At 40.9% G+C, this 20,283-nt stretch overlaps 1 protein-coding gene across 8 annotated transcripts in view; it reads right to left on the minus strand.

The window, feature by feature from the left end:
• Positions 1–268: 268 nt before the first annotated feature.
• The window catches only part of gramd1a (GRAM domain containing 1A), a 37,036-nt gene continuing 17,021 nt past the window's right edge, over positions 269–20,283 (minus strand). For 7 of the 8 annotated variants that reach the window (XM_034201134.1, XM_034201139.1, XM_034201136.1 and 4 more), the window contains 12 exons: positions 19,463–19,769; positions 17,747–17,900; positions 15,882–16,028; positions 13,049–13,170; positions 11,218–11,360; positions 9,782–9,885; positions 6,387–6,617; positions 5,558–5,642; positions 4,169–4,180; positions 3,650–3,757; positions 2,849–2,969; positions 269–2,369 (listed from right to left, as the gene is read on the minus strand). In XM_034201134.1, coding sequence (XP_034057025.1) covers positions 2,277–2,369; positions 2,849–2,969; positions 3,650–3,757; positions 4,169–4,180; positions 5,558–5,642; positions 6,387–6,617; positions 9,782–9,885; positions 11,218–11,360; positions 13,049–13,170; positions 15,882–16,028; positions 17,747–17,900; positions 19,463–19,769 — 1,627 coding nt within the window. In that variant the 3' untranslated portion in view covers positions 269–2,276. The remainder of the gene's footprint in view (positions 2,370–2,848; positions 2,970–3,649; positions 3,758–4,168; positions 4,181–5,557; positions 5,643–6,386; positions 6,618–9,781; positions 9,886–11,217; positions 11,361–13,048; positions 13,171–15,881; positions 16,029–17,746; positions 17,901–19,462; positions 19,770–20,283) is intronic. The other variant, XM_034201135.1, reaches the window with a different exon arrangement.

Consider the following 20,283-nt stretch of genomic DNA (forward strand, 5'->3'; position numbering starts at 1 on the left):
GAAACATATTGCTGGCTCCAGCTTCTCAAATTGAAATATTTGCCTTTTCGTTGTCTTATATAATATAAACTGAACTTTTAGGATTTTGGAAACGTGGTTGGACAAAAGAAGACATTTGAATCTGATAATTTAGGCTTTGGACTTCTGTTTCCCTATTCAAAACCCATTTTAAACCAAATAACAGCCACAATAATCTATAGGAAAAATAACAGTTCCCTCACAATCCAGTGCAAACTTTGAGAAGGTAAAGACAGACTCAGACGAGCAGTTGTATGTTTTAGAACTTTTCATTTCTCTCCATGGTGCGGTGTACAATCACATCTTTACAGTACATTATCAACCCCGCTACTCATCCGTCTCTCTCTCTCTTAATCCTCCCCAAACCCTGTCCCCCCCCCCTCAATAAATATTACACCATTTTGCTATCAGCGGATGGCCATGCACAGCGTGGCCCACATGCTTCTGTTGCCGTCATTTTCAGTGAAACAGAGAGAGAGAGAGAGAGAGAGGAGAGAGAGAGAGAGAGAGAGAGAGAGGAGAGAGAGAGAGGAGAGAGAGAGAGCGAGAGAGAGAGGATGAGAGAGAGAGAGAGGAGAGAGAGAGAGAGAGAGGAGAGAGAGAGAGAGAGAGAGAGAGAGAGAGAGAGAGGGGGAAGAGCACATAGAGGAAAGAGTGGGGGTGAGTGATGAGAAGAAGAAGAAATCAACAAAAGAGTGGGATGTTTCGACACAGATTGGAGTGGGATGAAACAACAGGCTGAAAATAAACGACAATTATAAAGATAGAAAATGAACGGAATAAAAAGAGGAGACAAGTCAGTCAAGTTAAATGTACAAACACACAAAAACAATACTGCAAAACAGATTCCCTTTTTCTTCACCTGGGCCTACTAGATTCTGGTTGGTCCTCTTGTCTGGAGACGTCCGGCCCAGTGGGACAACAGAGTAGCGGACTGTTCTGGTTTTTTGATCAAGTCTACAGTGAATCCAGAGCGTTTAGGCTCTGGCTCTGTCATACAAAGAGCGAGCAAACATGACAGAGGAATCTCAAAAAAGAAAAACTCAAATAAACGCTAATGTGAAAATGTAACATCTGAAACATTGAGGACTCCTCATGAACACAAACCCACACATCCGTCAAGTCTTCTTTGCTTGTTTTTTTCACTGCCTCTACACACATTCACACACAATTCATCATTATTATTATTATTATTATTATATACTACTTTGTTTGAAACATTCAAAAAGTACTAGCATCACTATTGTCATTATTGCTGTGACCAGTAACCATTCTCGTGTAGCTCCTCTTGGTCCGCACTGCAACAGCATATCAGAGCAACACAAAATACCCACCGTATGACTTCTTAAGAGCAGGACAGGATTTCAGATCAAGTCATCGGTAATAATAAATACTGTAGCAGTCCAGTGAGACGCAGCTTCCTGTCCAAACAACGACCCAACACACTGATTTTGAAAAAAGTTAAAACCCCGAAAAAAGACAGGGAGGAGTGGGATGGTGTTTGAGATTAAACCTCAGGTGTGTAATTCACATCTAAAAAAGGAGAAAACTAAAGTGTCTGGTGTTGAAATGTTCCTCATCCCCTTTGAGAGGAACAGCGGCTTTTAAATGGGGATCAACCCGGATATGGAGGAACAAATCTGTGAAGGAAAGACCTAGAGGCGTCCTGCTCCCGTCTCTTTCTGGGTGTTTGTCCCATCCTCCATCTTGTTTTCAGCAGGCGTTCACTAAAGACTAACTGTTCCCAGGACCAGGAGGAAGAGCTCCCGCTTTCAAGAGTCATTGTTCTCTGGGAAATGTTGCATGTCCAACTGAAGTCTTTTAAAGTCATGAACATTTTGAGGTTCTGAAAATTAAGGAGGTCTGAATTAAAGTTTTTCTGAAGCGCGGTTAGCCATTTTGAAATGTCTCTGAGATAGTTGAGGAGTGGATGGTTTGGAATGGGCCCACCAGTGGCCCGCTTCCAAACCCTACGTACAGGTGACTAGCAGCTGTAGGTGAGTTATCGCTGTGGTCCTGAAAGCGCCCAGTCAGAAAGAGTTCACTGAAGATGTTACTGGTTGAGGCTGAAGGCGAACGTCGCCATTTCAAGTCAGTCAGGCGAGGAGAGTTGTGGGTAATGTAGTCCCCTCCGTCTCCCTCTTCTGGTATTTGAATTGGAAATGTGAAAGAGCAAACTGTGCTGATCAAAGTCGACCAAAAGTCTACCCCCCCCCCCCAGGGTGTGTTCAGAGATCGGGGGGGGGGGGGGGGGGAGCTCAGGCCTCAGTCATTGGCTCTGTGATGGTTTCATCCTGTTGCACCTCTGGGACCACAATGCCATGGTGGAGCTTTTCTAAAGAATGCTTCATCTGGGAGATAAACATGGATGGGGGTGAGAGAAAGGTTGGTTGAGATATGCTGTTTCAATCATACTTTCTATATGGATGATGCTTTTTGTATTAGTTAAGCACACTGAATTGCCCATGTGCCCAAAATGTGATACAGAAATAAACTCTACTGGATTACATAATGCAGTAACGATTAAGCACACGCCGTTTGTGAGGCACATGAGCTTTCTTGCTGACTGGTTCCTGCAGAGGTAATTACTTACAAACGGGTCAAATTAACACACACACACACACACACACACACACACACACACACACACACACACACACACACACACACACACACACACACACACACACACACACACACACACACACACACACACACACACACACACACACACACACACACACACACACACACACACACACACACACACACACACACACACACACACACACACACACACACACACACACACACACACACACACACACACCTGGTCAAGAAGCGTGACAGAGGACTGCAGGATCTGCTGCCACTTGCTGAGCTGAGCCTGGTGGAACTGCCTCTGAAGCTGCAAAACCTGAGCCCACTCCCCAGCTGTCTGAGGCAAAGGACTGCAGAGAGGAGGGAGAAGGAGGGCGAAGGAACCGCCATTACAACTTCAGAAAGCAAATAGTCAGCAGTGTAGTCATGGGTCTTTAACCTGAACCAGCAGTTTGTCCACTAGGGGCTAATAAAAACGAACTGTATACTCAACACTGATATTTTTACTTTTGTTCTTACGAAGGAAATGTTAGAATACAGACGTTTATCAACACATTCAGAAGGAGCAGAGCAGCATTAGTAATACTCAAAGTCTAATATTCGCTCTCCCTTCAGCTCTGTTTGGTGTCCAGCAACTCCTGACGTGAATATCTCTTTAGTTGCTAAATGCTCCACCGCCCACATGTTACTTAGTCTGTCTGCTGTACAGTTTTAGACATGTTATTATTAAATATTTCTCCTGCACTGAGACAAGTGAGAGTGAAGTAACCCGATAACTTGCAGGATGTTAAACCAAAATGACACAACAGTAACACATTTTGGTTTTTGAATGTGATCTATCGTTGATATTGATAACATAATAATTAGGCTTTCATCTTCTAAAGGCACGAGAGGAGTTGCTGCTGCTATGGAATATCTGAGGGACATATATCACAACTCAAATCCCACAAGGACACGTTGAGGCCACGCACAGCAATTACCGCACAACAGGGAGTCTATGTTGGTATAGAAAGTGGTGTGGTGTGTTTACCTGTCAGCAACAGAGTAGGAGTGCCATGTCTCCAGTGTATGGGCCGCTCTTTCCAAAGCGTACAGTTTGTAGAAGAGCAGCATGTTGAGAGCAACCAGCACCACCAGACTGACCGGGGCGAGAGGGAAGAAAATAGTCTCATTTACCAATGGCTTTAAAAGTGCTTCAAATCAATGTGAAAACAACAGTAAGATATGAACTGCAAAAGGAAAATGTCAATACTACTGACAAAAAAAGAGGGTGGAGAGGAATATTTGAGTGTTTGTCAATTCACAACACTGCACTCGTTCACAACACACGTACATTCATTTGGAGGAAAAATCCACCCGCCACTAATGTCCCTCACAAAAGAACAGAATATGGTCCTACTGTGTTGCATCCCACTAGAGATATAGAACTTCTTAATGCTCAATTTGAGTGCATCTTAAGAGTATCAAAGGGTGGATTTTTCCTGTGTCATTTACAAAGTCCTTATTTTAAGCAGCCAGCAGTATAAAAAGCAAATCCTGTCATACGAACCTGATACAGATCCTATTCACAAGTATTGCAGAGAGAAAGGGAAAGAGAAATAGCAAGAGAGGCATTGTGAGGCTGTTAGTATGCAGAAGATCGATATCCAACACGTCTGAGTGAAGGAGCATTCAGACGTGGATAGAACCAAGACAGCAGAAAGCAGATAGAATCAGAAATACACAATCAAACCTGGGATTTGATCAAGTAGGAACTCATGAATTCCCCTATATTAGATAGATATTAATATACGAAAGGACATCCTGTTTTACCGAGGAGTTCAACCGCATGCAAGGACGCACACATGCTTTGTGTGTGTTGCTGAGCACACAGGAAGTCCCTTTCTTATATAACATAATCTTTATTTATGAATGTTCTTCTCTGTTTAAAAGTAGGTCATTGTGTGTAAGATAACTCACAAATAAGACATGAGATTCATAACATTGTGGTGCAGTAAACACATAAAACATGCTAGAAACAACCTTGAGTTAAAAACAGCCAGAAAAGGCTGCCAGTATTCATGGATTCAATGCCACAAACACACACACACAGTACACATAGTACACATAGTACACATTGTACACACAGCACACACAGTACACACCAGGGTTTCCGTTAGCCGGTAATTACCGGTTTTTAGCTGGTAAAATGTATTCAAAACCGGTAAATTCAAAACCTGCCGGTCAAAATGTCTGGTAATAATTAGGGATGCTCCGATAGATCGGCCACTGGTCATTATCGGCCGATATTCACTCTTAATAGTTTGATCGTTGCTCTCTATAAAGGACGATCAGGAGAGCTGGATCTGATCGATATGGAAATAAACGCGAGTGAAGTGTAACCGGACCCGAGAGAGAGATCAGATCAGCTGCTGAGTCTGACAGAGACACGCAGCTCTGCATGATCACCTGAAGCCCCGCCTCTGTTTAGCGAGCTGCAGGAGCTGCATGATAAACTGACGGGCTGTCAGAGAGAGAGAGAGGGAGAGGGGAAAAGAGAGGATCCGTTTCTCCCGTGTTATTATTCAAAGTTAATGTAAACTTTTGAATAATGTACGTTATCTACTACAAGTAGTTTGTTTGAATGTAATAATTATGTTGTTTGTTGTTTGTGGAATCATTTATTGAAAAATGAATCTGAATTTTTTCGATCTGTTACGATTATAAACTGAAGCGATATAAAAATGAGCCCCGTGAACTGAGTTTTAAACATCAGCATATCCGGTCATAGTCCGGTAATTACCTGCTAACGGAAACTCTGCTACACAACTCTTACTATTATTAGTGAAATATCACCGGTAAGTTTCAAATTTATCCGGTAAAATAAATTCTGCCCGGACATTTGACCGGCGAGAAAAAATCCTAGCGGAAACCCTGGTACACACATGCTTGAACTTACATGAAGCTCACGATGAGGAGGATGGTTGATATACTGTTGGGTCCTCCACCACGCGAGCGCTCTCCTAGTTTTATAAACTGACCACCTGAAAAAATAGACAAATGACAAGAAATATTTTCACTGAGCATTGTGTTGATCATTGTGATAATTAAGTTTTAATAAGTCAATACAAAATGAAAAAAGGTAAAAATGTATCATTTGTAAATTCCACAAGTTACCCCAAGTCCAAAATGTTGTCCATTATATTCTCCTTATGGATTTATATAAGGTACAGTACCTAAACTAGAATTGTCTAGATTCTCAAAGCCTTTATCATCACCACATCTAGAAATGAAATGAATGCAAAGTGAACAGATTTCCTTTAGAGTAAGGTATATCAACAGCAATACATGTATAATGCCATTTCGTTTTTTACTAGCTGTTCATAATAACTTTGAATGTTTTGATCATGATTATTTAATGCTGCTTAGCAAGACCTCTGGTTTGAGACAGCATTTAAAAAAAAATGCAAGACTTTGTACTACCGTCACTTTCATCCTTAAATTAATTATCCAAATATGAAATCATGTTCAATCGGTTATCCAGAGACAGCCGTAGTCTAGGTCGACTGTGATGAAGACACAAGAGCTGCAAATAAATGACGGAGCTTGAGTCTCTTTTTTAAGGCAATAGTTTCTGTTTCTGTGCAGAATCTAAAACAAACCACTAGATGGCAGTTTCGCACAGAAGATAGATTCAGACTTTTGGCACGAGCTTCATTGTTGGTGGCAATGATTTAAATTCCAAGCGCTGACCCAAAGCTTTTCATGGACTGTTTCCCTGGACTTACTGGCTTCTCTCCGGTCCCGGTCCTCCCCGACTCCTCTGTCCCCTCGGTCTCCTCCGCCCATGCCTCCTCCTTCCCTCTCCCGGTCCTTCTCGCCCTGCCGTCGAGAGCATGTGCGTTTGCGGCGGCGCAGAGACGGGGGAGTCATGGCAGCATCCGCACCCACTGCTTCGCCTGTGGTAACCACGGTAACCTCCGTTTGCATTAGCGTCTCGAGTTTCATCACTTCACTCTCTGCAAAACGAAACAATGAAGGATTTTAAACGTAAGGTTGAGGTTCAAATACTGGCAGAACACATTTTAAGGAAAGAAAGTGCATACTAAATGAGAAACAAAACTTCTAAATGGTTCACTAAATACTTTTTGACACTTGTTAATTTATACAAGAGCACATTTTTGTCTTATTTATGTAATAGTTTAAGTGTGTGTGTGTGTGTGTGTATTGTTGGGCAAAGCTCTTGTAACACAATGTGAAAACCATAAACTCATGTTTGAACAATCTATTAAAAAGGGAAACTCTGAAGATTATCAAGAATCTTTGTATCAACATAATGTTTGAGTTCACAGACAGTTCACTGCCTTTCCACCAGATAAAGTCTAGTTTTTACCAGTTCTAGGGCAGTTGTTTGAACTACAGATTGAACAAAAAGTACAATCCTGTAATCTACAAAACATCTACCACACTTGCTGACAAATGAGTACGGAGGTGTAAGGTTGAAATTCATGTTTTCTTTGGAGGACTAACGACCGGATACAAGATAATAGTGCAAGGTTTTACATCTCTGCATCATACTTGCAGTGTCATTGTAATGGTACTATGATTGACAAGCTAAAAGTGATTTAAAAATCCTGCTCATGCATACACATCTTGGTACCACTTTACAATAAGACTACCCTTATAAAGGGTTTACGAATAGTTTGTAAATCGTTTATTAATTAGGTTGTGAACACTTTATAAATCATTAATAAGCTTTTATAAGACATAAGATGAACAGGGCAACTGTGACCGGTTGCTTGGCAAATAGTGAGCCCGCATGTATCTGTACTGCTAAGCCTTATTAGAAAAGGTATAGTAACTCATTAATACATGGGAATGTGTTTTACACTTTACAATAAGGCTCCCTTTTGGCAGTTATAAATGTTAGTAACTCGTAAATAAATGGTCATAACGAGATGCCAAGAAACATCAAGATGGAAGGGGGGAATCAACTCAGTGAACAACAGATACCAAGGATGCTGGCTGATGAAGAACACGAAGTAAGCTAGGTTGCCAATATAAGGCTTAGTCATCTTGCCAAATAGTGAGCCTGTGTTGATGTTTGAAAACTATTTTAGAACTGGTTTATAAAAGGTTCTTAATTATTAATAAAGTGTTTACAACCTAATTAATAACCTAATTATAAACCCTTTATGAATCCTTTATAATGGTAGTCTTATTGTAAAGTGGTACCCGCATCTTAAAGTCGACACAGAGAAACTTTCCAGCTTCAGAAGATAAATGAGAAAACAACCTCCTAATGTCAAACTATGCACACATTCAATCTGAACACTGAAGCTCAGTGAAGTGGAGAGACGATAAACAGAACACATTTTTGAGTGAAGGAGAAATTTAAAAACAATTAAAGCTATTTAAAAACATTTTCCGTATAGATTGTATTGTGTTCAAGGTTCTTTACTTGTCAGACGAACATAGCTTCAGTGTAGTTATGTCGATGAAAATCTTGTGTCAGAGGTTTCTCCAACAGTGCAACACAAAACACAGATAAACAGACAGATATAGTAAATAGTAAATCCAAGAAGAAAAATAGTTTAAAATAGTGCAATAAGAGTCTACATGCAAGTCATTGAAATATGATATATTAGGTAAATAGATAAATAATTTTTAAGTAGCAGCCAGATGAATATTGTGGATGTTGTTTCAACAGTTCAGGTGTTTAACGGTCTTATTGCCTGTGGGATGAAACTGTCCCTGAGTCTGGTGGTTTTAGTTCCAACAATCATTACTAAACTTTAAAAGCCTTAATCTGTGGAAAAATAACAAGTTTATCTTTATAAACAAAAAGGATTTTGGCCACTTAAGCAGACTCTCGTCTTTTGTATAGAAGAGAAAGTAGTAGTGACTCACACGGGTGATACTAACGGGCCGTCCACACTACAGCGTCTGCAGCGTCGACAGCTTCAATCTGCCCATTCACTTTGAATGGGGTAACGTCACGTTGCCGCTTTTTTTCGCCGAACTGAATTGTGGGTAGCAGAGCGGTCCGTCTCCGGCGTCAGAAGTTGAACAATGTTCAACTTCTGACGCCGGAGACGCCGGAGTAGCCAGCGCCAGCCAATCAAATCCCGTTTCGGAAAATCTGACAGCTCAAGCCCTAGCCAATCAAACCGCGTCTAAGCTGGGAGAGATATCCCGCCGTTCATTTCTATATTTCAAAAAAAGATGGAGGAGAAACTAATTATCGCCGTAGCAAATCACCCGGGTTTGTATGACCAGACCCTCTTCACCTACCGGGATACAAACCGGAGGAACCAGGCATGGAGGGAGGTGGCAGAGACAGTGGGTGAAACTGGTAGGTTTTCGCCTGTTTGGGGAGTTTATATTTATATATATATATTGCTCCCATAAAATCCCTGGGGGGTTTTGCTTTGTATGTCGGGGGCGGGAGATTCATGTGATTGGTTGTTGGTCGTGTTGCTTGAATAACATCCCCAAGCTTCAGACACGCCCAGCTCCAAGCTTTTTTTGAAGCTGTAGTGTGGACGCTCCGTAATAGGGGTAAAGTATGCTTGCTAACACATTCAAGCTACAACACTCATGGACAAATGGACATTATGTATTGTGGTCTGCAATATGAAACTGTGCATTTGGCTTTCATGTGGAGTGTGTTCTGCTCACACAGCTTCACTTTAGTTCACTTATTCACAAAAGGGAAATAAGGCTGAATAGGGTTTCCAAAGTCTGTGGGTGTTTCTCAATCTCGAGTAAAGCTGCTGCAGAGCCACTATTTCAAGCATACTACGTCATCGAGTGCCGCCGAAGTACAGTTCCAATGTCCAGCATACTTGGAATTCAACCGAGCCTGGCGTACTTCTTTGGAGAAATTTCGAGGCTGCACCTGTGCAGACTCCGCGGTCTTCAAATCCCCACAATGCTTCGCGCACGGACCAATTTCCCCAAATCTGTGGCGGAAAATGTAAGGCGGGGCCTCTCATATGACGCACACCTGCACACTTGCTCGCCTGTTCCACTCTTCGTTTTTCAAATGCCAGGAAGTATTCTTGCCTCGCTTCTGAAGCAAGACGCTCAGAAGACATGTGCTACCAAGCAAGCATACTCGACATTGAGAAACACCCTTCGTGTATACAGGGATAAGCTGGAGGCGGCCCATGTGACTCACCCACGTGTCTGTAGTACTCCTCTATGCCGCTCCAGGTGTTCTTCTCTATCAACGCTTTCACCAGGCTCCACGGCTGCTTCCTGTAGCAGATGTCTGAGGAAACTCTGGGCAAAGGAAAATAAAACAAACACATGTTTAATATATATATATACATCAATATGGACACGCACAAAGAAAAAGCTCTCACATTCTGTATCAAGGACACTTCTGCTTTACATCAGTTCTGTTCTCAGTTAGTGATATCACACATTTTCCATGACTTCAACCCGTGCCTGATAACAAGCAGGGACTTGTGCAGATGGCCAGCGAAGATTCTTGCAATTCCTACAATCTGAACAACTTAACCCGGATCAATCAGTCAGCTCGGGTTTTTACCTAAGGACTTTAGTCAACAGATTTCCTAAGACATCAGGTTTCTGTGTTCCAAAGCAAGTGGATTATACTGTCTGATCAGTAGAAACTCAATACTAGCAGCTGCTCAGCTTTATTAGACGAGTCCCAGTTTATATTTTATTTTACCTTTATTTAACCAGGATAGGTCTCATTGAGATTAAAAATCTCTTTTTCAAGAGAGTCCTGGCCCAAGAATGGTAACAGCACAGTTTCAGACAGTTTTACAGTTACAAACAATCACAACACAGTCATACCCCAAGTTTAGCCAAAGCATTTACAGACACAGCAGCCTGCTTCAAGGTCAGTTAAAGTTGCTTTGAGTGTTTCTAATGAGACCAGCTCTCTGAGTTTCAGCTCAGTTTGAAGCAGGTTCCAAGCTTGAGGGGCAGCGTAACTGAACGCCCTTTTCCCAAGTTCAGTACGGACCTTTGGTACAGTTACAATTAAACTGTTATTGCTCTTGAGCTTTGATTCTTTTGCACTTCCACATATATGTTTGCACCCAGCCTAGTCACTTCATATTCATACCCCACTGATATATACTGGGTTCTGCTTTTACACCCTATATTGTGTTCAGTTAAATTCATTAAAATAAGCTAGTGTTGTTTTTCGTCAATGAAGAGACAGCACCAACATCATTCTGACTATATCCACATGTAATATCGTTGAAGAGAAAAAGAAGGAACTAAACTGTGGTTTAGAAACAAGCTGATATGACAACATTTAGTGACATTTCAAATACAACCTGATTAATACAACTAAAGATTACAATAGTTTCTGTAGACTAAACTGTTGTTTTTCTTTGAATAAAATGAAACTAAAATGCCCAGTTTTTAAAAATATTGCCTAAAAGAGGCAGATAATCAACACTAACAGGATCTAGTCGACAAGCTCTCAAAGGAAAGCAACACATTCAACACGAGTGTGATTGACACATCTTGCTTTTCTCTTGGCGGTGGATTTTAAACAGTCAATGGGTGAGCTTAGAGCTGAACAAAATGCCACTCACGATGCTTGAACCAATAAGACAAGAGCAAACGTACCTGAGGCGACTCTTGTGTTTGTTCATGGAGGTGAGGCAGTATCTGTGGACGGTGTAGAAGTAGTCCTGGTAGGGGATCCCTGAGGTGATGACCTCTGAGTCCACCACGAAGCACTCGCCCCGCGTGCTGTTTTTATGCAACGTCTGGAAGCAGGAAGAAAGTGGAGGGTACAGTATGGTATGCTTGGGTTCCTCTGATACACAACAGAAACATTTCAATCTACAGTTAAACTTATGGCAGTGGCGAACCGTGTCTATCACAACTGGACCTTCTGTACGCACGCACACACACACACACACACACACACACACACACACACACACACACACACACACACACACACACACACACACACACACACACACACACACACACACACACACACACACACACACACACACACACACACAACACACACACACACACACACACACACACACACACACACACACACACACACACACACACACACACACACACACACACACACACACACACACACACACACACACACACACACACACACACACACACACACACACACACACACACACACACACACACACACACACACACACACACACACACACACACACACACACACACACACACACCAAAAGAGACACACAAATCAACGTAACACTGTAATATTACAAATCAACAACACGGATACGTTTCTCATTTAATATACATTTGATACAATTATATTTATATAATTAAATCTATATTTTGTTTGTTTTATCTGAGTGTTCCAGTGAATTCTCTGAATACCTTGAAGGCCCTGACGGTTCACCACTGAGTTATGGCATATTGGTAGATAATGAATTCAGAGCTCTAAAGACACCAGTATGCTTTGTTGCTCTACTAACACTTTTTCAACATCCAAAAGGAAGGAAGGGGCCGTTTGTGACAATTTCTGTAACTTTCTGAAACGATTACGCCACCATGGTATGCTTATGTTGAGAAAATGAACTCTCTCAGTCTCTTTTTCTATTCTTCGCTCTACTTTTTCCATCACTCTTATTGTAAATAATCCTGGGCAAAAATGTACGTCTTGCAGAAGAAACCATACCACATCTCCTCCCATCTTAATGACAGCTGGCTCTTCTTTCCACCTGAGAGTTTCATATTTATTTTATGGCACAACCTGTCCTTCCGTCTCTCTGTGTGTGTCTGATCTTTTCTGGTCCATATTCAGTATAGACCGTAATGTGTAAATGTTTCAGGGATATGTAAGTCGGTGTTACAACGAATGCCAGTTCGTATTGTTGAGTTGTCAAAAAACATTTGCGTAATATATACCACACGGATATGTCCCAACATCTTGACGTTTTTGAAAGAAAATGTGACTAATTATGAAACCAAAACATTTTCTCAATATTCAAAATGTTCTTCTACTTCACAAAATACCCCCATCTTATAACTAGTTTTTATAGCAGAATTATGTTTTATTCTTTTTAAGAGTGTAGATTTTTTATTTCTGAATGGAGTTTAAGATTTTAAAGCTGTATTGTTTTTGTAACGTGTAATAATAATAATAATAATACATTGCATTTCAAAGCGCTTTTCCAGGTGCTCAAAGACGCTTTACAGTGGTGATAAAACATGATAAAATAACACTTAAAAGTTATTAAAACAGCAATACAGCATAATTCACAGATTAAAAGCCAAGTGTATACTTATTTGAAGTACTGGTGCCTGCACTGGATCACTAACTGGACCCAAACATTACAAAGCAAACATTTACAAAACTTCACAACGACATAAATTATAGAGGAATGTCCCCTCCATTTAAAGCTAAATAAGCATTGGGTGAAGCCCGTGGACTGACCTGCGTCTCCACCACGGGGGCCGTCTTGGGGCCGAGGGGGTTGTTGAGGGCGATGGTGTAGCTCAGCACACGGCTCGTCGTCCCACTGCTGATGTCCGGCTGCCATTCACCCACAGAGAGGTCTAGAGGAGAGAGAGACAAAGAGAGGGAGAGAGAGAGGGAAAATTAGCACGTCATGAGCGAACAAATGACAGAAAGTTAAAAAAAAGTGGTTAGGGTTAGTGTGCTTTTTGTTAAAGATTGTATTTATAAATAATGAGAGAGACCAAGACATTTCAAAGGATTAAAGGGAGTTTACAAAGTGAGAGGAACAGCATGTCCATCCACACTCTTGCATAAAAAAGGAAGAAATAAATGCCCCAATTAGAGCTACACAATGTTCCCAAGTGGGCTGGGCTTCCAACTGGGGCAGACACTGAACACATCAACTCCAAAGCTTCACCTCTGACGTCGTTCAAACTACTGCAGAAACAAGGTTTACAATATACAGGATGCAAAGATGACCTCCGGTGAAGATACATAGAAAATAATAGGATTACAGAGGCAAAGCAGGATATTCAAAACCAGTAATGGAGGGCGGTTAACGCAGCGTAAACAGATATTGTGGCACGCTCATTAGAAGCACAACACGCTACAGCAAGTCTTTGAGGGCTGGGTGGTCCTCACACGGCTGCTCCGTTATGGCAAACATATTGGGTCAATATTGAAAAACTTGTTTCACTATTGTTAAAAAGGCAAAATCTTCATAAATATTTGATTAATAGCGCAGCCCCATTACTTCACTGCTTTGTGTTCATCAGCTGGACCGAGGGGCACAGCTGCTTCATGTGAGCAACAAATATACCTTTAAAAAGCAAAAACATCAGCACATGAAAAGTAAAGAGGTTTGCTAGTGTACTTTTTATTTTGCTACTGGATATCCAATATTGACTATAAACAAAGTCAGTATTTTTTGCATTTATAAGACACCAATTAAAATGAATTTGACAAATTATACAAATATTGCGCGTCTTGGCATCAAAATTGTAATTTACAAACTTTTATTTTGGGCATGTATCTCTACCGCAGGACTAGTGGCTAGCTGGTTACACAGGGCTGGCTTTAAACAGGCAGGAGGCGATGTTAGCCACCTGTGATGTAAAAATAATTGAGACGCATATTCCAAATGCACTGCAGACATGTTCAAAGATGTTAAAAAAAAAATATATCAGCTACATTCACAATATCCAAACAAAATATGCTGTAAAGCTGAGCTTTACACACATTCTGAATAGTATCATATACTTGTGTGCTTCCTGTTAAAGTAGATACGTTTGATTATATTATATTTACTTTATTGTTTTTGCCTTTTTAATCTGCTCTGGTCCCTTTGGTGTAGCATAAAGATATCCCCAAGAAAATGATATCCGATTCTGATTTCTGATTATTCTGAATTACAGTGCAATAGTAGAGTGCATGTAAACATTGTGACTGTAGCAACCACACCAATGGCAGTGCACCAAAAGTCAATGTCAAACATCAGGTTCTGCTATCAGACACAAAGAAAGCAGAGCAAGTTCTTTTTCAACTGACAGCAGCCTCACTAGTCCAGTAAGCAGCAGAGCGACTACAAACAATGAGCCTCAACCGTCGCCGTGTCAACAGGAAAAACTGGCTCTCATGCGTTTGCTCTTATGAAACAAGTTAATGCAAGTTATGAGCTGAATTAAAGGTAGGGTAGGTAAGAATGGAGAAGCCAGCTCGAGTTCGCTAGAATTTGAAAGTACGAAGCCGAAAATAATCTGCCCCTTCCTTCAGAGTTCCTTACAGAGTCCCTCCTCCAACACGCACGAACAAGCACATGACCAATGAGGGCACGAGATAAGTTTGTGCACAGATGGAAGGCTGACAGGCAGGTAGGCCATCCAGTTATTTAAGCCGGCTCAGATGATTGGTCGTGCTTTTTACAGCGCTACGGCTTCCACAGATGACTTTTTTTATGGATTTTTTGTCAAAGCACTAAAGATATTCATTGCGGATCGGGATGTTAAGAGCATTCCATAGAATATAACAAAAAGTGTATCTCGAGCCGGTTTCTCAAACTTACCTACCCCACCTTTAATATATTCATTGCTATCGGGATGTTAAGAGCATTCCATGGAATATAACAAAAGGTGTTTCTGAAGTGAATTACCTAGCCCACCTTTAATTCTGGGCAATGTAGGAACAGCACATAATTATCAAAGCTGAACAGTTTCACAGCATGAGAAAGAGCTCCCAAAGATCTCTTGAACATCGGTTAAATGACCCAATAATAACTAAAAGTACCTTATTAATTCATCACTAAAATTCAATAGAAGTAGATTAACCATAGGGAAAATTCTGTACAACCAAATATTAAGGATGTGTATTGGCTCAAATCTGGCCAAGCCACACACAACACATCATAAAGGGGTAACAATTCAATATTATATGTTAGATATATTGCTATACTGTAGGCAAGGCAACACATTGCGATGTGTTACAATGCTGTAAGCCAGGCAATATATTGTTATATCTAATTTCAGAAAAGTTCTTATATAAAGCACCTCCCTATCCAGAACATATGAATTAAGCGTGTTATATAATTAAAAAGGAACAGTGGTATCTGCATATTATCAGTCACTGTACAATTCATCACAGCAATACTATATTGCCATCTGAAGCATTACCACGGATCTTGAACTATTATAAATTGATACAGTATCATAAAACATAATCGTGATAATCAAAGATATCGATAATTTCTCACACCCCAAGCAGTCACAAAGTTTTGACCATCATACGTGTGTGTGTAGTTGTGTGTTTGACCTACCAGTAAAGTGTCGCTGGGAGAAAAGGTGCCGGATGAAGTGTGTGTCCGCAGAGAAGAGCAGGTCGTGCAGCTTGTCCACACTCATGCGGACCGGGGCGTTGATGTGCAATCGCCCGCACAGATCAGCGCAGAACGACTCCACCTCACCTGGAGATCAAGAATAAAAACACAGATTATTTACTCTTCTTTCAATCTTATTTTGACTCAATATTTGTCAATGTGTGTAAATATTTATTAGTTATTTAGAGTTATAAAACGGATAAGTCAAATCAAGCAATCTGATTGGTTCTTAGCCGTGATATAATGAGCGTATATCACGGGTAGAATTGTAGTTACTTTTCACAAATCAGTATCCCTCCGTGTCTGAGAAAAGCTACACCGTTACATTACGTCCGTTACGAAACTAACTAACTAAAAAAGCTTAAGATGGAAACATTTAAGGTTAACTTGGACCTCCGGGGTGGCCTTACTATGGAGGAGTGGATTGAGCAGTGCCTATCTCCAGAAAAAAAAAGCACCTAAACGACGACATGCAGAGCTACGTGAAGAGCAGGTAGACCAACTGTCTGGAGAAAGTGGAGCAATATTCTCGCCACGCCAAGCAACAGCTCAACCTATACAAGTAACCTCGTAAGCCATTCTACTGATGCTGGACAGTTTTTCAGTGGGTGCACAATAAACGGCAACATACAAATGAATGTAAATAAATGGTCAAATAATGGATCAACGCTGTCTGTGTAATATGTTCGCTAGCTGTTGCATAGCAACCACCTCGCACTATGTTTCGTGCAGAAGGCAACGGAGGGACTATTTAATTTTGAACATCATTATTTACTAATAAAAACGATTTAACTTAGAGTGTGTATTTTTCTTTCATATTGCCACACTTGGTAACCGTTTTATAAAAGCAATAGCTCACTTCATGCTGTGATATATGGTCATTATGCTTAAATCATAAATCCTTCGCAGGTCCAAGCTCTAGAAATACATCCAAATATAATGTTTGTTTGTAGCCTTTATTTAACCAGGTGAAAGCCCCTTGAGATCAAAAGATCTCTTTTTCAAGGGTGACCTGCAATGTTGAACTTTTGACATCAATGTAAACAGTACGTGATTTACGTATAATGCTTGCAGATGCATTGGACATTTCAATAATCACACTTACTCCATCTGCACTTGATTGCAAAATGCTTTAGAGGAAACCCAGATTGTCGCAATATGTCTTGTTATTCCTGAATGTGTAGGTTGTTTTGAGTAGTTTACACATTAACATATTCCACAAATAAATATGCTTTGATATTAAACTATTTTATTAACTTGGAGGCAGGTTTAAATCAGTCATCTGACAATCTGCCATGACAGCATGCATCAACTCCCAAAGGAATAATTTGATCTGGACAGATTAAACCGCGGAGCAGTAAATATCTCTGAGTTCATGTTTGAATAATCTTCCCTGAGAGTTTTTGTAGAAGGAAGAAGAGATGGAAGCGATGAGGCAGAAAGAAGCGTATTAGGGGTCAGGAAGACGGGACAATAAGAGAACTACTGAATAAATCATCCTAAGCACCTTTAAAAAGACAAGGTTAGCTTACAGTCAGATTGAGCGAACAACCTTAGGAGAGCACAGTACATTAAATAAAGAGGACACAACAAGTATTAAGGATAGCATATGAGAACAAATATGTTTCAAGACACAATAAATGCTGAATCAGCTGCAAGTTGTGTTGAGAATGTCCCTGATTTTTTGTTGAATCAATTAACGAAGTACATCATTAAAAATAAATGTAACAATGTTCATTGTAATCTTCGTATACACTTTTCATCACAACTGTTCTTAATGGTTATTTCATTGAAAGCACACTCACTCTCTTCTTGCGTGTCAGAGGAGTTGCTGGGGTCTGTGGGCAGTTCTTCATCGATGGTGATGTCCAATGAGGAGAGGTTTCCCAGACTGGAGGTTGGCGGGGGCAGCATGTGATTGGTTGACTCTGACCAGCTGTCCCCACCCTCTTCCAGACTCTGATGCAGTGAGGGGGAAAAAAGGCACACCAGAGGACAGTCAGCAAGAGGTTTGTAGGGAAATCACCCCATTGTCATATGACTCTAGAGGAAAGAGGCCTCTGCTGAGCTGACCTCGTGTTGACTGAGCAGACATACCACTGCAGCCGAGCAATTCATCTGAACCCGACACACAGTCAACACAGCACTGCATGTATTCTCTTCAGCTTGGCTCGGGCTTGATCCGTTATTATCAAGATTAAGACTGCAGTGGAGGAGACAACCACAGCTACTGTTTTGGGGGGAATGGATTGGACATAGAAGCAACCAGACCAACAACTCAGTATTCACCAACCTTACTTAAACACGTCATCAATTCCTTGTTTTATATTTTGATCTATTTGCATATCATTCCATTTTATTCAGTTTCATGTGATTTTCATCTGTTTTCATGTTGATCTAATAATGCATTATATAAGCATAGTCACGTTAAAAGGTATTTTACAAATAAGTCTGCAGTCCTCGACATGATTGCTTTTTTAAATCAAGCATTTGTTTTGTTTATGTGCAGAGAGGGCCAAATGTGTACAAAGGCCAAATCTTTGAGCATGGTCATGTGGTCCAAGAGCCAGTGAAGAGTTAATGAAGGAGAACCATTACAGCAGGTTCAAGCAGAACATCAATTTGAGTGTTAGTACTAAGCACTAATAATGCAAGCTTGTACTGGATATGCATGTGTACACAAGTGATTTGTTAATCAAATACAACACACGCTGGCATTAAATACACACCAGATCCACCACATCCATCCGTTTCGTGTGAACAGTGATGACACAGCATGAAAATGTGTTACAGGTTTAGATTTATGTCTTCTCTAATTTGTTTTACCCAACAAGCACCAATATTACTTTAAGTCAAAGGTGGAAAACTGATAGCTGCCACATGAACTGTCTTGAGTCACATCAGTCCCATCAACCTTGACGTGAATAGTTGCATAAGCGCTGTGCTGCACTTTACGGGACTGTTGTGATAATGTGTCCTCAGTCTCTACGTGGTCAGCTGGTTCTAACTACAGTATGTAGTGAATACAGCTGTCAACAAATACTACGACGATATATTATCTCTCGTGTCGAGAGGGGAAGCCATGAATCTTCTTTATTCAGTCATCCCTGACTCGAAGCTAATGCTAGCATGCAAACATCAGGCTGGTGTTTTGAAACCAAAACATTGCTAAATCTGTTGATTTAGTGCAGGGAGTGTTCTGCTCTGTCTGTGATATATCTGATTATTAAAGTGGAAGTCTCAACTCTAGTGGAAGTATTTGTACCAACAGTCCACAGTCCTTTTTTCTCTCCATACTTTTAGTTTTTCTTTATGCAAAAACAATGACAGCCTTGGATATGGTGCATGTCTTTTTCTCAAGGATCCTGTAGATAAAGTTATTCGAATAAGATATTTAATGAGATCAGACTGCATAACACTGAATTGGAGACTAGTTTTTGTTGAACGCCATTAAGTGTGTGTGTGTGAGTGAGTGAGTGAGTGAGTGAGTGTGTGTGTGGAGTTTCGAGAAGAACACTCACAAAGGAGGCAGCAGCAGAGACGGGTGCGGAGGCCGAGGCGTTTGTGGGAGTGGTGGACGGCAGCGAGCTTTGGGAGCTGGGCGGGCTCTGATCGAGGGGGTCCGAGCTGAGCCTGCGTCCAGAGGAAGAAGGCACCTCTATGGGCAGACAGGAGGTGGAGGGGGAGGGAGACAAGCCCCCGAGGTTTGTAGCTGCGAGAGGGCTGGCTGGACCGCAGGGCAGGGGAAGGGGAGAGCTGCCCGTAGAGGGAAGCGACACTGAGCTCAGGTCGAGTAGATCTGTAACCGACACTGACTCGTCTCCTGGCCTAGGGAACGAAGAGAGGAAGTGAGAGTGTGTGAGACAGAGACACATAAGAGACACTCTGAGAGAGAAAGAGCCATTGTTTTATTAAAGTGCTTAAGGGGAAGGAAATCTTTAACAACAAAAATCAATTAATAGAGTTTTTGTGCCGGGCGATATAAATAGCTCTATTTCATAACACTGAAAAATATTGTACTTTTTAAAGATTGTTCTTGTTGGCGACTCTCCCTTTTGTAATATTAGATAGAATAAGCTTAGGTATTGATGTTCATCCATACATTCATTTAAATAGAAGCTATATAAATTCCCAATGCTAGATAACAAAGAGACAGCACAGTTAATGATGCATAGTAGTTGTCTTGAATTAGAAAATGAATAGTATTTATTATAATAAACAAACAAAAAAAGCAGATTCATTCCCTAGCCAACTCAAGCATTACTTAAAGACTTAAATGACCAGGCACACAATATCCCATCCCAAAAGTATTACTTTTTCGGTTAGTTAAGTGTGTTAACAT

This window comes from Gymnodraco acuticeps, unplaced genomic scaffold (assembly GCF_902827175.1).
Source record: "Gymnodraco acuticeps unplaced genomic scaffold, fGymAcu1.1, whole genome shotgun sequence".
Lineage (NCBI taxonomy): Eukaryota > Metazoa > Chordata > Actinopteri > Perciformes > Bathydraconidae > Gymnodraco > Gymnodraco acuticeps.